This window comes from Eucyclogobius newberryi, unplaced genomic scaffold (assembly GCF_026437365.1).
Source record: "Eucyclogobius newberryi isolate DKJ021-1_F unplaced genomic scaffold, fEucNew1.0.hap1 SCAF_3, whole genome shotgun sequence".
NCBI lineage: Eukaryota > Metazoa > Chordata > Actinopteri > Gobiiformes > Gobiidae > Eucyclogobius > Eucyclogobius newberryi.
The window spans coordinates 36,173,137-36,191,931 of record NW_027315945.1 but is presented as its reverse complement, the minus strand read 5'-3'; the positions used below and the strand labels follow the sequence as shown (position 1 = coordinate 36,191,931).

The window sequence follows — 18,795 nt, the reverse complement described above, 5'->3', positions numbered from 1 at the left end:
CTCTATAATGTAATAAAACTGTGCATTGAAAAAAAACAAAATACAATAGGAATTAGAATGGTCATATTTAGCCTTCAATTGAGAACAGTGATTTAAAAATACAAATGATCAAATGTAGTAAATAACTAGATTATTGACGTTTGATGTTGGGCAGTACATTATAAAGTTGATTACGGTTAAGCTATCTATACAATATTGACTTAGCTGATTGAAATATGCCCACCAAAATAATAATATGCAAACTGTACATTAGAAATAGAGCTGAGATACTGTCAAATAATGTTACCTGCTTTAAAAATACAGACAAATAATCAGAAGTTGATACATTTCATGACTCTCAGCTCCTCTAGTGTTTGTTTGTTTGTTTGTTGTTGTTGTAAATTATCATTAATATATATATATATTTTTAGTTCATGAGATGTGCGTTTTCTTTTTGTTTTAAAGTACTATAAACAAAGCACTTTCTTGACACAAGTCTAACTGTAAAATCTGCCACTCTCGTTTGATTATAATATTTAATAATTAATTTAAATGTGGTGTAGTTCAAAGTGTGAGTAAATGCAGCATATATCTGAAATAACGAGTTAATTGTGAGCAAATAATATGTAGAAATAAGTCACTTGATCCGGCAAACCTTACGTCATCTCTCTTGTTAATTTTACGTAAGCCGGAAGTCTCTGAAGTGACGCAACCACGCACCGGAACTACTTAATTACTCCTCAAAACTGAAGCAATGCGCTGTTATTATTGTCTGTAATTACGACAGGCGCGTGTTTAAACCCGAAAACCACCTTGAGGACAACGTGTAAAATGTTTAATTTACTTTAGTTTAGGTCCAATTAAATGTTAGCTTAGCCTAGCCTAGCCGTGATGCTAACAACATTGCCCGAGACGGAAATGTATCACGTAAAAACCACGACAATGAAGAAGTTGAAGCCCGGAAGCAGTAACGGAGAGCGCGGTTTGAACTGAGGGTTTTGGGGGTTTGTTTTGGGCAGATTTTCTACGCATTTGGAGCCGTTTTCGACGCAACATGTTGAACGTTCCGACCCAGTCTTTCCCGGCTCCGAGCTCCCAGCAGCGGGTTTCAGCGGGAGGATCCGCCGCCACCGGGAGGAACAAGGTGCGCGACCCCCGGGTTTGACACGGACACTGACCCCCGGGTGTGACACTGACCCCCGGGTGTGACACTGACCCCCGGGTGTGACACTGACCCCCGGGTGTGACACTGACCCCTGGGTCTGACACGGACCCTCGGGTCTGATACTGACCCCGGGTGTGATACTGACCCCCGGGTGTGACACTGACACTGACCCCCGGGTGTGACACTGACACTGACCCCCGGGTGTGACACGGACACTGACCCCCGGGTGTGACACGGACACTGACCCCCGGGTGTGACACGGACACTGACCCCCGGGTGTGACACGGACACTGACCCCCGGGTGTGACACGGACACTGACCCCCGGGTGTGACACTGACCCCCGGGTGTGACACTGACCCCCGGGTGTGACACGGACCCCCGGGTGTGACACGGACCCCCGGGTGTGACATGCTGTTGTGCTGTTTTCATGGGTAATAACGTGCTCTAAATGCTCTGTAAATAGACTTTAACTGTCACTGGCTTTGTTTACAGGCACAACAAAATGGCCCAGTTATTACAGATATCATCATTTAATATTATTTGATTGATGAGTGAGCTCTCTTTGTTATCCCTGATATAAGCGTATGACAATGACACAACTGTTGTTTTCGCCAGGTTGCTCTGAAGCCGGGCCACAGTTTGATGGACTGGATCCGCTTTGCGAAGAGTGGAAAAGATCTGACGGGTTTGAGAGGGCGACTCATCGAGGTGACGCCGGACGAACTGAAGAAGCACAACACGAGAGACGACTGCTGGACCTGCATCAGAGGTCTGAGCTCACAAACCTGCATTTTGTATTACTACTACATGAAGGAGCCGAACTGAGTCTCCTCTTTCCTCTCAGGGTTCGTCTATAACGTGACTCCGTACATGGACTACCATCCCGGAGGCGAGGGCGAGTTGATGAGAGCCGCGGGCATCGACGGCACCGACCTGTTCGACCAGGCGAGTCTCCGAGTGACCAAACGCTGAGAACATGGAACAAAGACGTCTTTTTTTTTACCGCCGAGCGTTTGTGTCCAGGTCCATCGCTGGGTGAACTACGAGTCCATGTTGAAGGAGTGTTTGGTGGGAAAGATGTCCACGAAGCCCGTCATCGCGCTCAACGGTATTTAAGACCCTAAACCAGGCATGTCCAAACTAGGGCCCGGGGGCCAAATGCGGCCCTCAAATCAATTTTTGTTGGCCTTCCAGCTTCCTGCTATGTCGGCCCAAACAACAAAAAGTAGTACTTTTTACTGTGAAATTGGGGAAATTTAGGCATATTGATGTTATACCAACTTACTATTAATATTCTAGGTCTAATTAAAGGTGTGGAGGCTCATCACAATTAAGTCAAATGCAAAATTTTGAATGATTCACTTTGTCATTCAACAAATTCGACATTGTCAAGTTTTTTGTGGCCCTCTGCCCCGTTTAAGTTTCAAAATGCGGCCCTTGGTGAAAAAAAGTTTGGACACCCCTGCCCTAAACGCATCTGTGCTTCAGGTTAAAGCCCGTTTACTATTTACACGTCTCATTTTGTGTCCTCAGCCGTCTTCGCTCCTCCTCCTGCGGCCCTCGGCCCGCCTCCCTCGGTCGCTCCGCCTCCAGACAAAGATGGCCGACCACGGTACAAAACATTAAATAATATCATGGAGGAATGGTCCAATATTGGGTTTTTAGAGACAGTACCGACATCAGGAGGAATCAAACTGTTGTTAAATCTAGTCAGAGAAAAGCACAGGCCTGTCCAGACTACGGCCCGGGGGCCAAATACGGCCCTCAGACCAGTTTTGTTGGCCCTCCAGCTTGCTGTTTAGTTGGTCAAAACAACAAAAAGTAGTACTTTTTACTGTAAAGTTAGACAAATTTAAGCGTTTTGATGTTATACCAACCTAATATTCATGTTCCAAGTCTTATTTAAGGTGTAGAGGCATTGAAACTATGTCAAATGCAAAATTTCAAATGACTCACTTTGTAATTTGGCACATTCAACATTGTCTGTTGTGTTTGTGGCCCTCTGTTCTGTGTAAGTTTTAAAATGTGGCCCTCGGTGAAAAAGTTTTCACACCCCTGGCCTAAATATTCTTAAATTTGTCAGCGTCGCCGTATTTGTTTACGTTTGCCCTCTTGACCTCCGCCCAGACTACAATGCTGCGCTGTGATTGGTTCGTCTCACAGCTGCCGGCTCAAACCCAAACGTTGGAGACGAGTCAAACGCTCAAGAGTTTGAGAACTCGCACATATTGTGACGATTCGTCTCGATGTAAAGCGTTTTGAGCCTTGAAAGTAGAAAAAGCGCTCAGTAAATCAGTAAATCACATTTAACATTTCAGGTAAAAATAATGTATATATCTGATGTATAAAGTTATTTGAGTAAACGTACGGCCACATGTTTAGCCTGATCACTCTTCTATGTTCATATTTACTCATTAGTCTGTTCAAAAGGACAAATGTATTTTCCGATACCGATACTGGAATCATTATATCGCCCTATATCCTTAATCGACTGATCTGGACGAGGCGACTATAGAAAATAACGATATGTCAAAAAAGAATAAACCATTTTAGATTTCCTTCACTAATAAACCTTATCTGTAAATATCCTCCGACTAGACTCATTCAATCAGTTCAGCCTTGATGTGATGGAAATATAATTCATCGTTTGACCAGTCGACTAATAAAATAATCATAAGTTAAAACCCTGATGACGATCGAGATATGACTCACAATAACCTCCGATCATATTTGAAACGAGCACATTGAACTGCAGTACTTTAGGTGTTTCATTCAGTAGTATTCTGACATGTTTTCCGTGCCTCAGAGTTACGGTAACGTGCGTGTGTTCTCCTCAGGTACGACTGGTTCCAGACAGACTCCACGGTCCATCTTGTCATCTACGCCAAAAGAAAGGTGAGGCGATCGCAGTCGACGGTGACGTTGTGTCAGGGCAAAATAAAGGTTTCTAAATGTTTCTTCTCGACAGCTCCCGGCCTCGGGCTGCGCGGCGGTCGACCTCCGGGACGGCGTCTTGCGAATCGAGGTTCTTCTGCAGAAAATGTCCTACGTGGTTCATCTGAGTGAGCGCTTTGTTTCACACCAATCTACTCACAAAACAAACGAGTGCAACCTAGAATACCGTATTTTCCGGAGTATAAGTTGCACCTTTTTTCATAGTTTTGGCCCGGGTGCGACTTATACTCCAGAGCGACTTATATGTGATATTATTTGTTATTTTCCCACTTGCAACCACAAGAGGGCGCTCTAGGCTCTAAGCGACGCAGAAGAAGAATCTGCACTTCCTCTTCCTCTGGAGTTTGTGGAGTTGTTTAGAAGTGACACAGAGGAAGAAGAATTCAATGGATTTAGTGATTTGGGGTAAAACTGATGCTTTGGTAAACTTGTTAGCATGTTCTTTATGCTATAGTTATCTGAATAACTGTTCATATGTTACGTTAACATACCAGACACTTACCACAGTTCTGTCTGTGCCTCATGTAGCTGAAGGTGTTAGCGTTAGCATACGTCATGTAGCTGAAGGTGTTAGCGTTAGCATACGTACACCTATTCACCATGTTCTCTCATCTGTTATTATTTTAAACTGCATTTCAAGATGAAATGTCTGTTCTTGGTCCTGGATTTTATCAAACAAGTGACTAAGATGATAAATAATAAGAGTGCGTTATGTTTTTAATCTTCTCTATTGTGCATTTTTTGGCTGGTGCAACTTGTACTCTGGAAAATACGGTGATGTGTACATGTGTAAGAAGCGTGTTATGTCTCCAATAAACTCTTATTACCTTAAAAAAACTGAAAAACAACTGTACATTTGGTTAATTTAGTTTGTGTGGTGTTTTCTGTGTCATTTCCAGGACTCGCAGAGGAAGTTGAGGAAAATGTTTCAGGTACAAAACGATACTTTATACACATTTTATTAAAGGTGCTCTATGCAACTGTGTAAATGCCTCATGCTTTTAGGGATGTCACGATTTCTAATGTTAGCGTATTGATTATAGTGAGCGTAAATGTAGCGGTTATTGACATCGCGGCCAAAATGACATTTTCTTCCATTTTTGTTTCCTTCACACGTTAACGCTTCCCAACATTTGACCCGCTTATGAAATCAAACTCTATGAATAACAAATTTGGCATAAACAACAAAATATTAAGTTTTTTGAGGAAAAGCAGCATAAAAATACTTCATTTTGATGATAAAATTGTCACATTTCTTTTAATTTAATGGGGGGAAAAAAGACCTGATTTAGTTAATAAATTGTCACTTTTCTATAAATTTTAAAAATAAATAAATGCATGTTTCTTCTAAAAGTAAATGTCTGGTCGACTCTTTCCTCAGTTAAAACGGCGTTCTCCGTGGGAAAGATCCAGGTCGCGTGTCGCAAACGGACGGCGGGAAAGTGGGAGAGTCTGGGCCGAGCGCTGGAGTCGCACAACACGTTCCTATGCAAACAAGACAGAGGTGAGAATGTTTTATTATTATTATTGTAGGTGTTTGTGGAGAAAACGCTGAAAATTCTGTATAAGATGACCAGTCAAAGTTTATGCATAACTTACACAAAATAAACACCCTTTTTCTGACTCTCTAAACATTCTTCAAAATAAAGTCGTATATATATTTTTGTCAAATAAAACAAATTGTGACATTAGATGAGTTTTGGCCCAGTGTTTGCTGGTTAACGTCCCAATGTGATGTCATCAATTTGAAACAGGAAGTAAAATTATAAACTTAAAAAATGTGCTTTTCTGCAATAATTTTTTCAATGATTTGTAGCTGAATTAAAAACCTTTTTTACTGTGTTTTAGTTCAACGAGTCGTCCGACCTGTAGGGGGCGCTTTAAATCATTTTGTCAACACTTTGTCAAACTCTCAGATCCTCACGTACATTTTTAAGCTTCTAATCGCACACACGTTGACGACTGTATCCGTTTCTATAATATTTTCTGGCATAAATCCCGCGCTTTAGTCATAGAGCTGATCCGTTTCATTATTTTACATGACTTTGCTGAATCCTGTCGTCTGTTTCTCAGCCGTGTTTTACAGAGAGTGCTCGCTGGTGTCCCGGACGGACGTGAACCACAACACGCAGCTCTACAGACTGCGGCTGCCTCCAGGCTCGGCCGTGCAGGTTCCTGTGGGGAAACACGTCTACCTCAAAGACAATATTCAAGGTGCGGCCGCAAATCGCAACTAGATTTGACTTCACCGCACCACAGACAACGGTGTGGTGGAGAAGCATGTGTAATAAACTGTTAAAAGAGTGAAAAATGGGTAATTCCTTCATTTTTTTGCCGCCAGCAGAGGACGCAAGCACTGAAAGCGGTTTAAAACGGCTGAAAAAACGATAGCTACTTGATATTAAGACGTTGTTGCGATCACTGAAGCGCTCTGGTGTTCATGCTAGCGCTATAAAGGGGCGGAACCTTATTTTTTTACTGTCTTAAAAACGGGAAAAACTTCACTAGTTCATTTGAAATTATTTGCGACGGCGTCGTTCTCCTCCGCAATGAGGCTGTATGGGCTTTTCACTCCCAGAGAGCATCGACTAGCATGCAGCGGCGCACTTCCTGCTTCTCGGCCAATGAAACGCTCGGTAATTCGATGCAGACGGCGCACGGCGATCTTATTCTGACCCTGAAACATGCTTTTACAATATATCTGCGCTGGGGCAAAACAGATTTTACAGGCGCTTTAACTGCAAATGTACTAAATGCAAACTCTGGGATATTATGTTTTTTTCCGGTATTTAGTCATAAACATGTGTAGATTATTTGACACTTTGTCGCATTGTAAACTTGTATTGTATTGTATTGTAAAAAAAATCGTCAGAATCGGATCAATTGTCATAAATCTGTCTCAACAATACAATGTCTCTATTAAAAACATCACAGTGAGCGTTACACTGCTCCATTTGACAGTTTTTTGACCGTTTCCTGGTCGTTTCCTGACTGTTTCCTGACCGTTCCCTCACTGTTACCTCAATGTTTCCTGACCCTTTCCTGACCCTTTCCTGACCCTTGTCTCCTCCGTGCTCAGATGCAGAGGTGGTGCGGCCCTACACTCCCGTGGACCGGACCCTCTGGACGCCTCAGGACTCGGACCCAGACCCAGATCTCTACCTCATGGTCAAAGTTTACCCCGACGGGCTATTCACGCCGCACCTGCACCGCATGAACCCGGGTAATGTCCCGCTCTCTGCGCCGCATGAACCCGGGTAATGTCCCGCTCTCTGCGCCGCATGAACCCGGGTAATGTCCCGCTCTCTGCGCCGCATGAACCCGGGTAATGTCCCGCTCTCTGCGCCGCATGAACCCGGGTAATGTCCCGCGCTCTGCGCCACAAGAACCCGGGTAATGTCCCGCTCTCTGCGCCGCATGAACCCGGGTAATGTCCCACTCTCTGCACCACGTAATGTCCCGCTCTCTGCGCCGCACGAACCCGGGTGATGTCCCGCTCTCTGCGCCGCATGAACCCGGGGAATGTCCCGCTCTCTGCGCCACAAGAACCCGGGTAATGTCCCACTCTCTGCGCCGCATGAACCCGGGTAATGTCCCACTCTCTGCATCACGTAATGTCCCGCTCTCTGCGCCTCACGAACCCGGGTAATGTCCCGCTCTCTGCGCTGCACGAACCCGGGTAATGTCCCGCTCTCTGCGCCGCATGAACCCGGGTAATGTCCCGCTCTCTGCGCCGCATGAACCCGGGTAATGTCCCGCTCTCTGCGCCACAAGAACCCGGGTAATGTCCCACTCTCTGCGCCGCATGAACCCGGGTAATGTCCCACTCTCTGCACCACGTAATGTCCCGCTCTCTGCGCCGCACGAACCCGGGTGATGTCCCGCTCTCTGCGCCGCATGAACCCGGGTAATGTCCCGCTCTCTGCGCCGCACAAACCCGGGTAATGTCCCGCTCTCTGCGCCGCACGAACCCGGGTAATGTCCCGCTCTCTGCGCTGCACGAACCCGGGTAATGTCCCGCTCTCTGCGCCGCACGAACCCGGGTAATGTCCCGCGCTCTGCGCCGCACGAACCCGGGTAATGTCCCGCTCTCTGCGCCGCACGAACCCGGGTAATGTCCCGCTTATGTTTAAAAAGTCTCCTGTTAATTGTCAATATCGGAAAACACAGATTCCAGGTGTAATTGCCTCTCGTGTCCTGCAGGCGACAGCATCGGTGTCAGTGGTCCAGAGGGCAGCTTCAGTCTCCGCCCCCTCCGTGACATCACTCACCTGTTCCTCGTCGCCGCGGGAACCGGCCTCACGCCGATGGCCCGCCTCGTTCACACGGCACTGAGCGACGTCGAGAGCGTCAAGTGAGCAACGCACAACACTGTCACAACACTGTCACAACACTGTCACTCAGGGTTTTGCATGTGATGCTCGTGGTAAATTATAATAAACATGTTCTTGTGTTGCCAGGGAAACAAAGCTGCTGTTTTTCAACCGAAAGGAAGAAGACATTTTGTGGCGTAGTGAACTGGACGAACTGGCAGCTATAGACGAGAGGTACACGGGTTCATAATGTCCTGACCGTTTCCTGACCATTTCTTGGACATTTTCTGACCGTTTCGCAAACCGTTTCCTGACTGTTTCACCGGTTTATAATGTCAATACTAGATACTAAACAATACCTAAACTAGTATCGTGATCCAAACCCGCGCTGTACGTTTCAATCAAAGAGTTCGCCCAATTCTCAAATCACGACAGCGACAATCATAAAGTGTTCCCACAAGAATATCCCAAGGGCCACAATGAGACCCGACAGGGACACGCAGACCCCACTTTGAGAACCACTGCTGTAGATGATAAACTGTCCTGTGCAAAGAGCCAAATATCCTGTCTTCTACAAAAATCTGGTTATTCCTGCGGTTTCGACCTCTCCAAACACAAGGGTTTTTCAGTCTTCTTTCAAACGTGGATGCTCCTGGAGTTGATTACAACGTGCACTCTCGACGGAATAATACTTTTAAAAACATAAGTCGCAAATCCAACCGCAGTAGTTGTAAGAAAAGTAGTTGTTTTCCAGAATCGTCCCGTCGTACTACATACTCGTTTGAACAAGAAAGTCAGACAAAGTTGGTCCTTTCCTGAACAGTTTTAGAACCATCTGCATCTGCCTGACACGAGCAGGTTCAGACGGTGCAGATGTGAACACACTGTCGCCGGGTGAACGACGGCGATATTTGTCATTTTTACGTGTGTGTTTTTGTCAGGTTTCAGGTGGAGTACGTCTTATCGGAGCCGTGCGAGAGCTGGAGCGGCGCGAGAGGCCGAGTGAACGAGTCTTTGCTCAGAGGAAGTGTCTCGAAACCGGACGGGTCCAAACGCTTCGCCTGCGTCTGTGGTCCCAGTGCGTTCACAGAGCTCACTATAGGGTACGTGCGCCTCTATTTGGCATTTTTACAAAGAAATCCTTTAACTTTAACAAAGACCAACGACACCAAATTAAAGTTCCCTCATCAAAACCTCATCTGGGGTTGTATATAACTTCCTTAGATATTTCATTTATTGATCTTGTTTTTGAGGTCGTCTTCTTCTCTTCTCCTTCTCTAAGCCTGACAAAGACTCATGTTTTCAAGATTTGTGTGTTTTTAAGGCCATAAATCATTGCGAGACTCGTTTTTGACTATTTCTGCCTCAAATCAATTAATTACAACTGCGTGCCTACATTAGCACTTGTGTGGCGAGCTAGCATTTGTTTATCATGGGGTTAGCTAGCTTTTGTTAATAGTGTGGCGAGCTAGCATTTGTTTATCATGGAGTGAGCTAGCTTTTGTTAATAGTGTTGCGAGCTAGCTTTTGTTAATATTTTGGCGAGCTAGCTTTTGTTAATAGTTTGGCGAGCTAGAATTTGTATATCATGTGGTGAGCTAGCTTTTTCTAATAGTGTGGCGAGCTAGCTTTCCTAATAGTGTGGCGAGCTAGCAGTTGTTTATCATGTGGCGAGCTAGCAGTTGTTGTGTGGTGAGCTAGCATTTGTTTACCATGTGGCGAGCTAGCTTTTGTTAACCAAATGCTAGCTCTCCACATGGTTATCTCCCTATGGTAATTTAATTTGAAGTGATGGTTCACGCGATCAATCATAGCTACGACCAAAGTGTGTCAGCGTGAATATCAGGCTCCAGTGAGAGTTTTACCTGTTAGCAAAGTCAAGTGTGACATGCTAGCATTTTGCGCTTTTTACAAAAGTTTGTAAATTAAAGAGAAATGATGAGTAAACGGTGCAGCTCTGTGCACTTTGAAGAGCACTTGTGTTTACATGTTTGACAGAGATTGATCGTAGACGCAGCGACAGGAGGGCTCACTCTGCCACGGAGATTAGAAAATATCAACATTTCGAAGTTAAATCTTTCTTTGTCTCACTGGGAAACCTTCGATTTTGAGCCACGACTTGCAGTTTTCCCCATGAATCTTTTGTTGTAGGACAAAATCGTGCAAAGGTAATTAACAATCCAAACAACACGCGTCTTTTAAACACTTGAAATAATAAAATCGACCTAATCTATCGGCAATAGAAAGGCAAAATATTTAACAATCAATACATTCCTGATTCAGATTTTCTTTCTCACAAAAGTGGCCTGACCAAATAAACCGCATTCTAAGAAGTCCCTGAATAAACTGTATATATTGTATTGTATGTGATATTTGCCCCAGTTGAGGGCATGAAAACAGTTCTCCACCGTACACATCTATCCTCTTCTTTTTCTGTTCTGTGCAGGCTGTTGAAGCAGCTGGGCTTTGAGGAACAGGAGCTTCACGCCTTCCAGGGCTGAAGATGGTTCCCACGACGACACGGGACTTCTTTTAAAAGACTTACTGTAATCTGTCTATGCACGGAGCGAGAGCGAGAAGACACTGCCGTCAGTAAACTGGGACAAAACAAGAAAAAAAGAACTATGACAATTTTCAATATGCAACTAGATACAACCTAATGTCTGCTCTGCACTTTTAAATATCGTTTTGTGGATTCTGTCAATTAAAAATGCATTACGGGAAACGGATTTGTGTTTTGTTCCAATATATCTTCAGTAGATGTCTAAAACGGATGATACCAGGTCTATTTAAATGAGTTTAACTTAATAAAATGTGAAAAGTGCAATTCTGAATGCGTTAGGAGACAGACGTGATTTCAAACATGGAATTGTTTGACAAGCTTCTGTTTTGTTTTTTTTTAAAACATCAGAAACCATGTCAGTTACTTGTGAATTGTTTCCGATTTTTATATATGTATTTTCTTTATAATGACAAAACGTCACAAAAATCAACACAACAACAATACAATCACAAAACAAAAGTACCCCACCTCACATTCACGTACAAAAACTCAAAAAACAAATGACAAAAATAAAAAGAATCCTGAAAACAACACCAGTGTTTCCAATGTGTCTTGGTGTATTCCAGTTAATTTCTTCTTCAATTCAGCAAATACTCTTGTCTATTTTATTTTATGGTTAATTGCCATTATTGATTATTATTAATACTATTCCTCGTGATGACTTTTGATGACATTGAGGGAGCCCGTTTATTTCTTGTCATTTTCAAATTTTAGTTGTCACATTTTCTTCACAAACTGCCACTCGACTGATAAAAACCTACGAAGTATTCACGACACTGATATTGCCACCAAATGTACCCCGAAAACCATGAGAACCTGTCGCATGCTACTTTTACTTGCGTAGCTAATATTTAACCCCTGTACTTTTACTCCAGCGGTGAAACTGATCCACCCTCGCTGTGTGAAGGAAAGGTTTCGCAAGTCTTTCCTTCCTGATGCTGTCAGACTCTACAACAAACACTGCTAGCCCTGAACATGTGCAATACTGATGTAACCATGTGCAATACCTGTAAATAAGAGTGTTCTATTTTGTCTTTATTCGGTTTACTTACCTGCTAATAGTATTACCTAGTCTTGTGCTAGCTATTTTTACTTTATTTTTATTTGATTCTATTATCATTATTTTATTATCTTATTTTTATCTTTATCATTTTATTTTTATCTATTTTATTTTATTTCCCCCCTCCATTCCCTATTAAGATAGGAGTTTTGTTAATAAGAGTTTTTTGTTTTTGTTCATAAGAGTTTTAATTAAGAGTGTGTTTTTGAAACTTCATATAATCTGTCCTTTCCTCCTGTTCTACTGCGTTGTAACAACGAAAGTTCTCCTTGTGTGGATATTAAAGGATTATCTTATTTTATCTTAAACTGCAGTACAGTGACCACTGTTTGAATCGTGCGCGCGCAACCAAAAGGACATTCCCGCTTTGCTCCAGTAGATGGCGACAGAGTTTCGGTCATGCCTCATCCGGCAGCAGCAGACGAAGAAGAAGACGGTCCCAAACATGGAGGCGGCCGTGTTCATCCTGTCCCTGGTGGACTGTTGCGCGCTCATTTTCCTCGCCGTTTACTTCGTATCCTTTCGCGGCGACGGCGGCTCCGGGTCGCGCCGAACAAACTGCGTGAACTTTGTGTCATTGTCCGCTCGAATTCCCCTTGTTTTTGACAGAAGTTAGCGTCCCGGAGCTAGCCCGCGTTAGCATTAGCCGCCGGGTGCTAGCCGCGTTAGCCGCCGGGTGCTAGCCGCAGGTTTAAACGGCAGCGAGTTTACGACGAGGCGTGGTCCAAATGCAGCTGAAGTTTATGTTTAAAAGCTAAAGACAAACGCGTTGCAGGTCAATGGAAAGTTTGAAAGTGTTAGGGTTAGGGTTAGGGTTAGGTTATTAGGTTATTAGTGAAAGGTTTAAACGGAAATGCGATCACGAGTTTTATTATTTATCAGTGTTAAGAATAAGATTTGCTGCTGTGGAAGTGAAAAGAGTCGTTTTTTAAGGCTTTCTTCAAGTACTCTTTGTTATTGTGGTTTATCTGGTCATTTCATGGTGTTCTGATAAGACACAATCAGTTTTAAATTAAATTGATTTTCCTTGATTTTAAGTAGTACCTTTTAATTTGTAAATCAGAAAATACTATCATTAAACTAGATTAAATTCAAGACCTAAGCACAAAACAGAGAAAAACATTGACACAGAAACTCCTTTTTTTTAAATGTGTTTTAATAACACTTTGAATTCAAGATTACTTTATATTATTGTTAAATGTTTAGGTTTTTAATGCAATTGGCAGATGCTTTCCCCTCCACAAAGTTACAGTAGAAATCAAATTTGAGAAGTTTTAGTGACAGAAGTTGACCGTTATCTAGTACAAGATCACATAGCGACAACGATAATGGTTTCATTTTGAGTTAAATTGTTTTTTTTTTTATAATCATCCGTATTGAGTTTTGAGCCCGTTTCTTAGTTTTTAAATTGTAGTTTTGTCACAAGCCGAGACACGACGACTCCTGAATAATGCAGGAAGTGAACGTAAAAGTCGCTCGAGCACCAATAATCGGTCTATTTCGAATGCATAGATTTAGGGTTTGTGTAAAAGTCGCTGCTCTGTTTTGTACCGTTTTATTTGTAGTTTTCTTTTGTTTTCCGCGGTCGTATAGGACCGCGCAGTCGGACAATAATCACAGTTTTGTTATATCGGAGTTTGTGCTAATGTGTAGTATTAGTAGTAGTATGTGTGTAGCTTTTCCTGTTTTGGCACAATTGTATATGTTATGATTATAAGAATGCACTGCTACTGTATCCATTCAAGAAATAGATCATTTTATTCATAAATTTAGCGAGAGTTCTTTTGGTAATTGTCCAATGTAGTTTACCTCCTTTAGCTTACCAAACATTTATCCTGTGTAAAAGTATTAGAGTATATATTTACATACTTTTAGCATACTTCAGTCTGTTTTTTATATTGTGTTGCAGAGCTGTGCGATTAACAAATATAAAATTGTGATTTAAATGTCAAAAACAACAAAAACCCAGGGGAGCTTTTACAACTTAAAGTGTTTTGCCTTTCTCGTACGTTGACAATCCGATGACTTCAAAGTATTACAGAGTATGACTGCCTGAGGTCCATGAAGTGTAGTCTTTGTTTCGTCGATGTTGTCAAAATACAATGAGTTAACCTTTTTTTGCTCCTCTAAACGTTCGGCTAATCCACTTTTCTTTAACAAAGTGTCAAAACGTTGAATATATGGGTTATAACCTTATTTACAGGCAAATTATGACATTGTGGAAGTCATTTTGATTTGATTGCAAAGATGTTTTCTGCCGCTTTGTGTTTTCCCCTCTGTGTCGTCCTTAACCACACGCTCAGATCATAACTCTGTCCGATCTCGAATGTGACTATATTAACGCCAGAGCCTGCTGCTCCAAACTCAACAAAGTGAGTCAGACTTTGTCCAGTTCAATCACGGTCTCAGCACGCCCGTATTTGTCATGGGCGTGGACTTGATTTCATTGTTGTCGTGGTGATGTTTGCAGTGGGTGATTCCGGAGATGATCGGGCAGTGTCTGTCCACGATGCTCATGTTGGTGTCCACGCACTGGTTCATTTTCCTGCTCAACTTCCCCGTCGCCATCTGGAATATTTACAGGTAAAAGGCCGACACAATCGAGTAAATAATGAAAAGATAGATGGATTGTTTGAGCAGAAGGGCGTGTCTGTGATAAAGGTACAGGTGTGTCTGATAAAGGTACAGGTGTGTCTGTGATAAAGGTACAGGCGGGTCTGTGATAAAGGTACAGGCGCGTCTGTGATAAAGGTACAGGCGCGTCTGTGATAAAGGTACAGGCGCGTCTGTGATAAAGGTACAGGCGCGTCTGTGATAAAGGTACAGGCGCGTCTGTGATAAAGGTACAGGCGGGTCTGTGATAAAGGTACAGGCGCGTCTGTGATAAAGGTACAGGTGTGGTACATAATGTGAACGGCGCAGGAAATGTGCCAGAAAAGGACAGAAATATCTCTTTATACTCTGGGCGATTATGGTGTGTTTCTGCGCCTTTTCATGTAAGAAATGTTGCAGCTCCAAGAATAAGAATCTATCCTAACTGAAAATCGAAAATATGAAATACTACTGCTACTGCGAGTGTGTTTATGGTTGCAGGTACGTGAAGGTGCCGATGGGGAACATGGGCGTGTTTGACCCGACAGAGATCCACAACCGTGGACAGCTCAAGTCTCACATGAAGGAGGCCATGATCAAACTGGGCTATCATCTGCTCTGCTTCTTCATCTACCTGTACAGGTGCGACCAGCGGGGCGGGGCAAAGGGACAGGGGGGCGGGGCAAAGGGACAGGGGGGCGGGGCAAAGGGACAGGGGGGCGGGGCAAAGGGACAGGGGGCAAAGGGACAGGGGGCGAAGGGACAGGGGGCGAAGGGACAGGGGGCGAAGGGACAGGGGGCGAAGGGACAGGGGGCGAAGGGAGGGGCTTTGGTAATCTGCCCCAGTTTCACTTTGCCATGAACTACAGATCTAAACAAACAAATATAAATAATTGGAAAAAAAAGATTCAGTTGTTTCATCTGGACACAAGAGTCATTATCAATCTGTGAATCAAGACCGGGAACTCAGATTTTTATCGTACTCTGAGTAGGCCCTGCCCACTGGGCGGGATGTCCTGATGAAAAGGTGTTATTATTGGTTTCAACAGAAACTAAACCTCTTTGTTTCCCATCAGTCTCCTATTGTAAATATAAATCCTCGTTTACTCTCGGCGATGTCTAAATGTCTTTGTTTGTTTGTTTCACAGTATGATTCTCGCTCTCATCAACGACTGAGGATCCAGCTCTGCTCCAGACGCCTGCTTTTTGTTTGTTTTTTGCTGAAGACCCCGTCCGTCTCGACACTGAACGTGGACTGAGGAGTGGTTCTCAAACGGTGGGTCGCGTCCGTGCCAGCGAAAAACCTGAGAAATGTCTAAATTGTACAAAAAATGTGATGTAACGACACGTGCCATAACGATTGTAGCTTTAGAGACGATGTCACTGTTTGAGAACCACTTCGTCTGTGGCGTCCGGTCGTGATTAAAGGTGCTCTGCGGAACCTTTCTGGGCGTGTCGGCACCGGGAACATCACGTAGTGCACCTTTTAATAATCCTATACGATTGACAGAAGACGAGACGGCTTCATGGAGCTCAACTGTGCAGTTTGTGTTCGTTTTCCCCAAAGACGTTTGTGTTTATATTGTGCAGCTTCAATGGAGGCGAAACTCTTTTTATTATTTAAAAAAGGACTTACAAAATTGATAAACAGGCAAAATACATTTCCTGTATTTTCGTTTTGTTGCCATTAACCACCAAGCTGACGATCCCTTTTCCTTTCTTTTAAACTCCAAATATTTTGATTCTTGTTTTTAAAAGTCGATGGGGGGAAAAAAGAGGTAAAAGTGCACAGTCGGGCTCCGGGTCGGACTCCGGGTCGGGCTCCACGGTCGGGCTCCACGGTCGGGCTCCACGGTCGGGCTCCACGGTCGGGCTCCGGGTCGGGCTCCACGGTCGGGCTCCGGGTCGGGCTCCGCTCTGGCTCCGGGTCGGTGCTCGAGTCGAGCGTGTTTTAAAGCGTCATGATCAAACAAAGTGTGTATTAAACTCTTAAGATCTCATCAAAAAGGAACAAACAGGGCTACGACATCTACTGAGCTGAACACAATAAACATTTATACAAGCGACCACAAGGGGAACTAAACCCGGACTAAACCGGGTCTAACGCAGGACTAAACCGGGTCTAACGCAGGACTAAACCGGGTCTAACGCAGGACTAAACCGGGTCTAACGCAGGACTAAACCGGGTCTAAACCAGGACTAAACCGGGTCTAAGGCAGGACTAAACCGGGTCTAAGGCAGGACTAAACCGGGTCTAAGGCAGGACTAAACCGGGTCTAAGGCAGGACTAAACCGGGTCTATAGCAGGACTAAACCGGGTCTAAGGCAGGACTAAACCGGGTCTATAGCAGGACTAAACCGGGTCTAAGGCAGGACTAAACCGGGTCTAAGGCAGGACTAAACCGGGTCTAAGGCAGGACTAAACCGGGTCTAAGGCAGGACTAAACCGGGTCTAAGGCAGGACTAAACCGGGTCTAAGGCAGGACTAAACCGGGTCTATAGCAGGACTAAACCGGGTCTATAGCAGGACTAAACCGGGTCTATAGCAGGACTAAACCGGGTCTATAGCAGGACTAAACCGGGACTAAAGCAGGACTAAACCAGGTCTAAAGCAGGACTAAACCAGGACTAAACCAGGTCTAAAGCAGGACTAAACCGGGTCTATAGCAGGACTAAACCGGGTCTATAGCAGGACTAAACCGGGTCTATAGCAGGACTAAACCGGGTCTAAAGCAGGACTAAGCAGGACTAAACCAGGACTAAACCGGGTCTATAGCAGGACTAAACCGGGTCTAAAGCAGGATTAAACCGGGTCTATAGCTGGGCAAAAGTGTTTCAAAACCAGGACTAAGCCAGGTCTCAAAGACAGCGCTAAACTAGCTCCAAATCAGAGCTAAACCAGGTCTAAAAAGAACCCTTGTTGGACCAGGAGCACCTCAGAGGTTTAACGTCGCCTGTCGCTGGACTTTAGGTTTAACGTCGCTGGACTTTAGGTTTAACTTCGCTGTACTTTAGGTTTAACGTCGCCTGTCGCTGGACTTTAGGTTTAACGTCGCCTGTCGCTGGATTTTAGGTTTAACGTCGCCTGTCGCTGGACTTTAGGTTTAACGTCGCCTGTCGCCTTCACCCTGAAGCAGGAGACGCTCGCTCCTGTCGCACTGAGGCCTTTTCTCTTCTGTATTCAATGTGAACAAACCGACACTCCTGAAAACGACTATAATATATGCAGTTTCATCACAGACTTCAGCGTGTGAACAAAAAGATGTGTCGCGTCCACATTTAACTTGTCATATAATGTAAATATTTTTACGGTTTTAAATGGTTGTGGTTGGTGTTTGTCAGATGAAAGACAATCCAAACTTGGCTCTGAAGTGTAAAATAAAATATCTGCTGATTTTGAACGTCTGTGACACTCGAAGAGCGTTTTTTGTCTCATTTCTTACGTAGAGCGCCCCCTACGTTTGTTTTTGTCATTTCTTACGTAGAGCGCCCTCTACATTTAATTTTGTATTTTTCTTGGCTTAAACGTTTAAGGCGCAATGGATGATTTTTCGGCGATTTGAGAACGCATGCGCAAGTGCGCATGTGCATTCCCCCGTGCGGACTGATACAACACATACGTGGGTTTGTTTATTAGCGCGATGGATCACATCGCATCTCTCGTCTCCCGTAGATTTCCGTCTCTTCTGTGTCAGCTCGAACTGTCTTTCTCCGTCTTCATTTTGTCCCGTACACTGGGGGAACTATATTATGATAGATCAATGCGCTTAGACACGCGGAACCGTGCTGCTCTCATGGGGACGAGCCACACGCGGCTGCAGGTGAGCGATAGGTGAGTTTTATGATTGATACGTGGCAGGACAAATGGTCAGTCCACGCCACGAGGAAATAAGACTCGGATTTGGGCCAAAAATATCGTCCATTCAACCTTTTAAAGAGCAAACGTTGACTTTCGAATACATTCTCAGAATTACAGACATGAGGACGAGAATGATAGTTTTACCTTGAACGCTAACTATAGCTGCAGGATAAATGCTAGCGCCGCCGGCATCACTCCATCAGTAACTTCTGTCGTGACTCGACTTGAATTAGTTGTGCTTAAAATAAACTTTCGGTGAGAATTGTGACGCTAACGGCCGTGCGTGGCAGTAGTTTCGGCAACAGTTG

General features: G+C 44.1%; 2 protein-coding genes across 2 annotated transcripts; both read left to right on the top strand.

The window, feature by feature from the left end:
* The first annotated feature begins 868 nt into the window (after positions 1-868).
* cyb5r4 (cytochrome b5 reductase 4) lies at positions 869-11,216 on the top strand. Its single transcript, XM_072461113.1, has 15 exons — positions 869-1,123; positions 1,761-1,914; positions 1,990-2,090; positions 2,169-2,253; positions 2,679-2,757; positions 3,983-4,040; positions 4,114-4,207; positions 5,000-5,032; positions 5,482-5,604; positions 6,174-6,314; positions 7,180-7,323; positions 8,304-8,454; positions 8,561-8,647; positions 9,355-9,516; positions 10,860-11,216. Exons 1-15 carry the CDS (start codon positions 1,034-1,036, stop codon positions 10,912-10,914), a joined length of 1,557 nt encoding a protein of 518 aa, XP_072317214.1. The 5' UTR covers positions 869-1,033; the 3' UTR covers positions 10,915-11,216.
* A 1,251-nt stretch (positions 11,217-12,467) lies between these two features.
* On the top strand, positions 12,468-17,485 carry cnih4 (cornichon family member 4). The gene is made up of 5 exons (XM_072461110.1): positions 12,468-12,550; positions 14,340-14,408; positions 14,507-14,619; positions 15,130-15,270; positions 15,777-17,485. The coding sequence occupies exons 1-5, from the start codon at positions 12,482-12,484 to the stop codon at positions 15,802-15,804; spliced, it is 420 nt and encodes a 139-aa protein (XP_072317211.1). The 5' UTR covers positions 12,468-12,481; the 3' UTR covers positions 15,805-17,485.
* Positions 17,486-18,795: the final 1,310 nt, after the last annotated feature.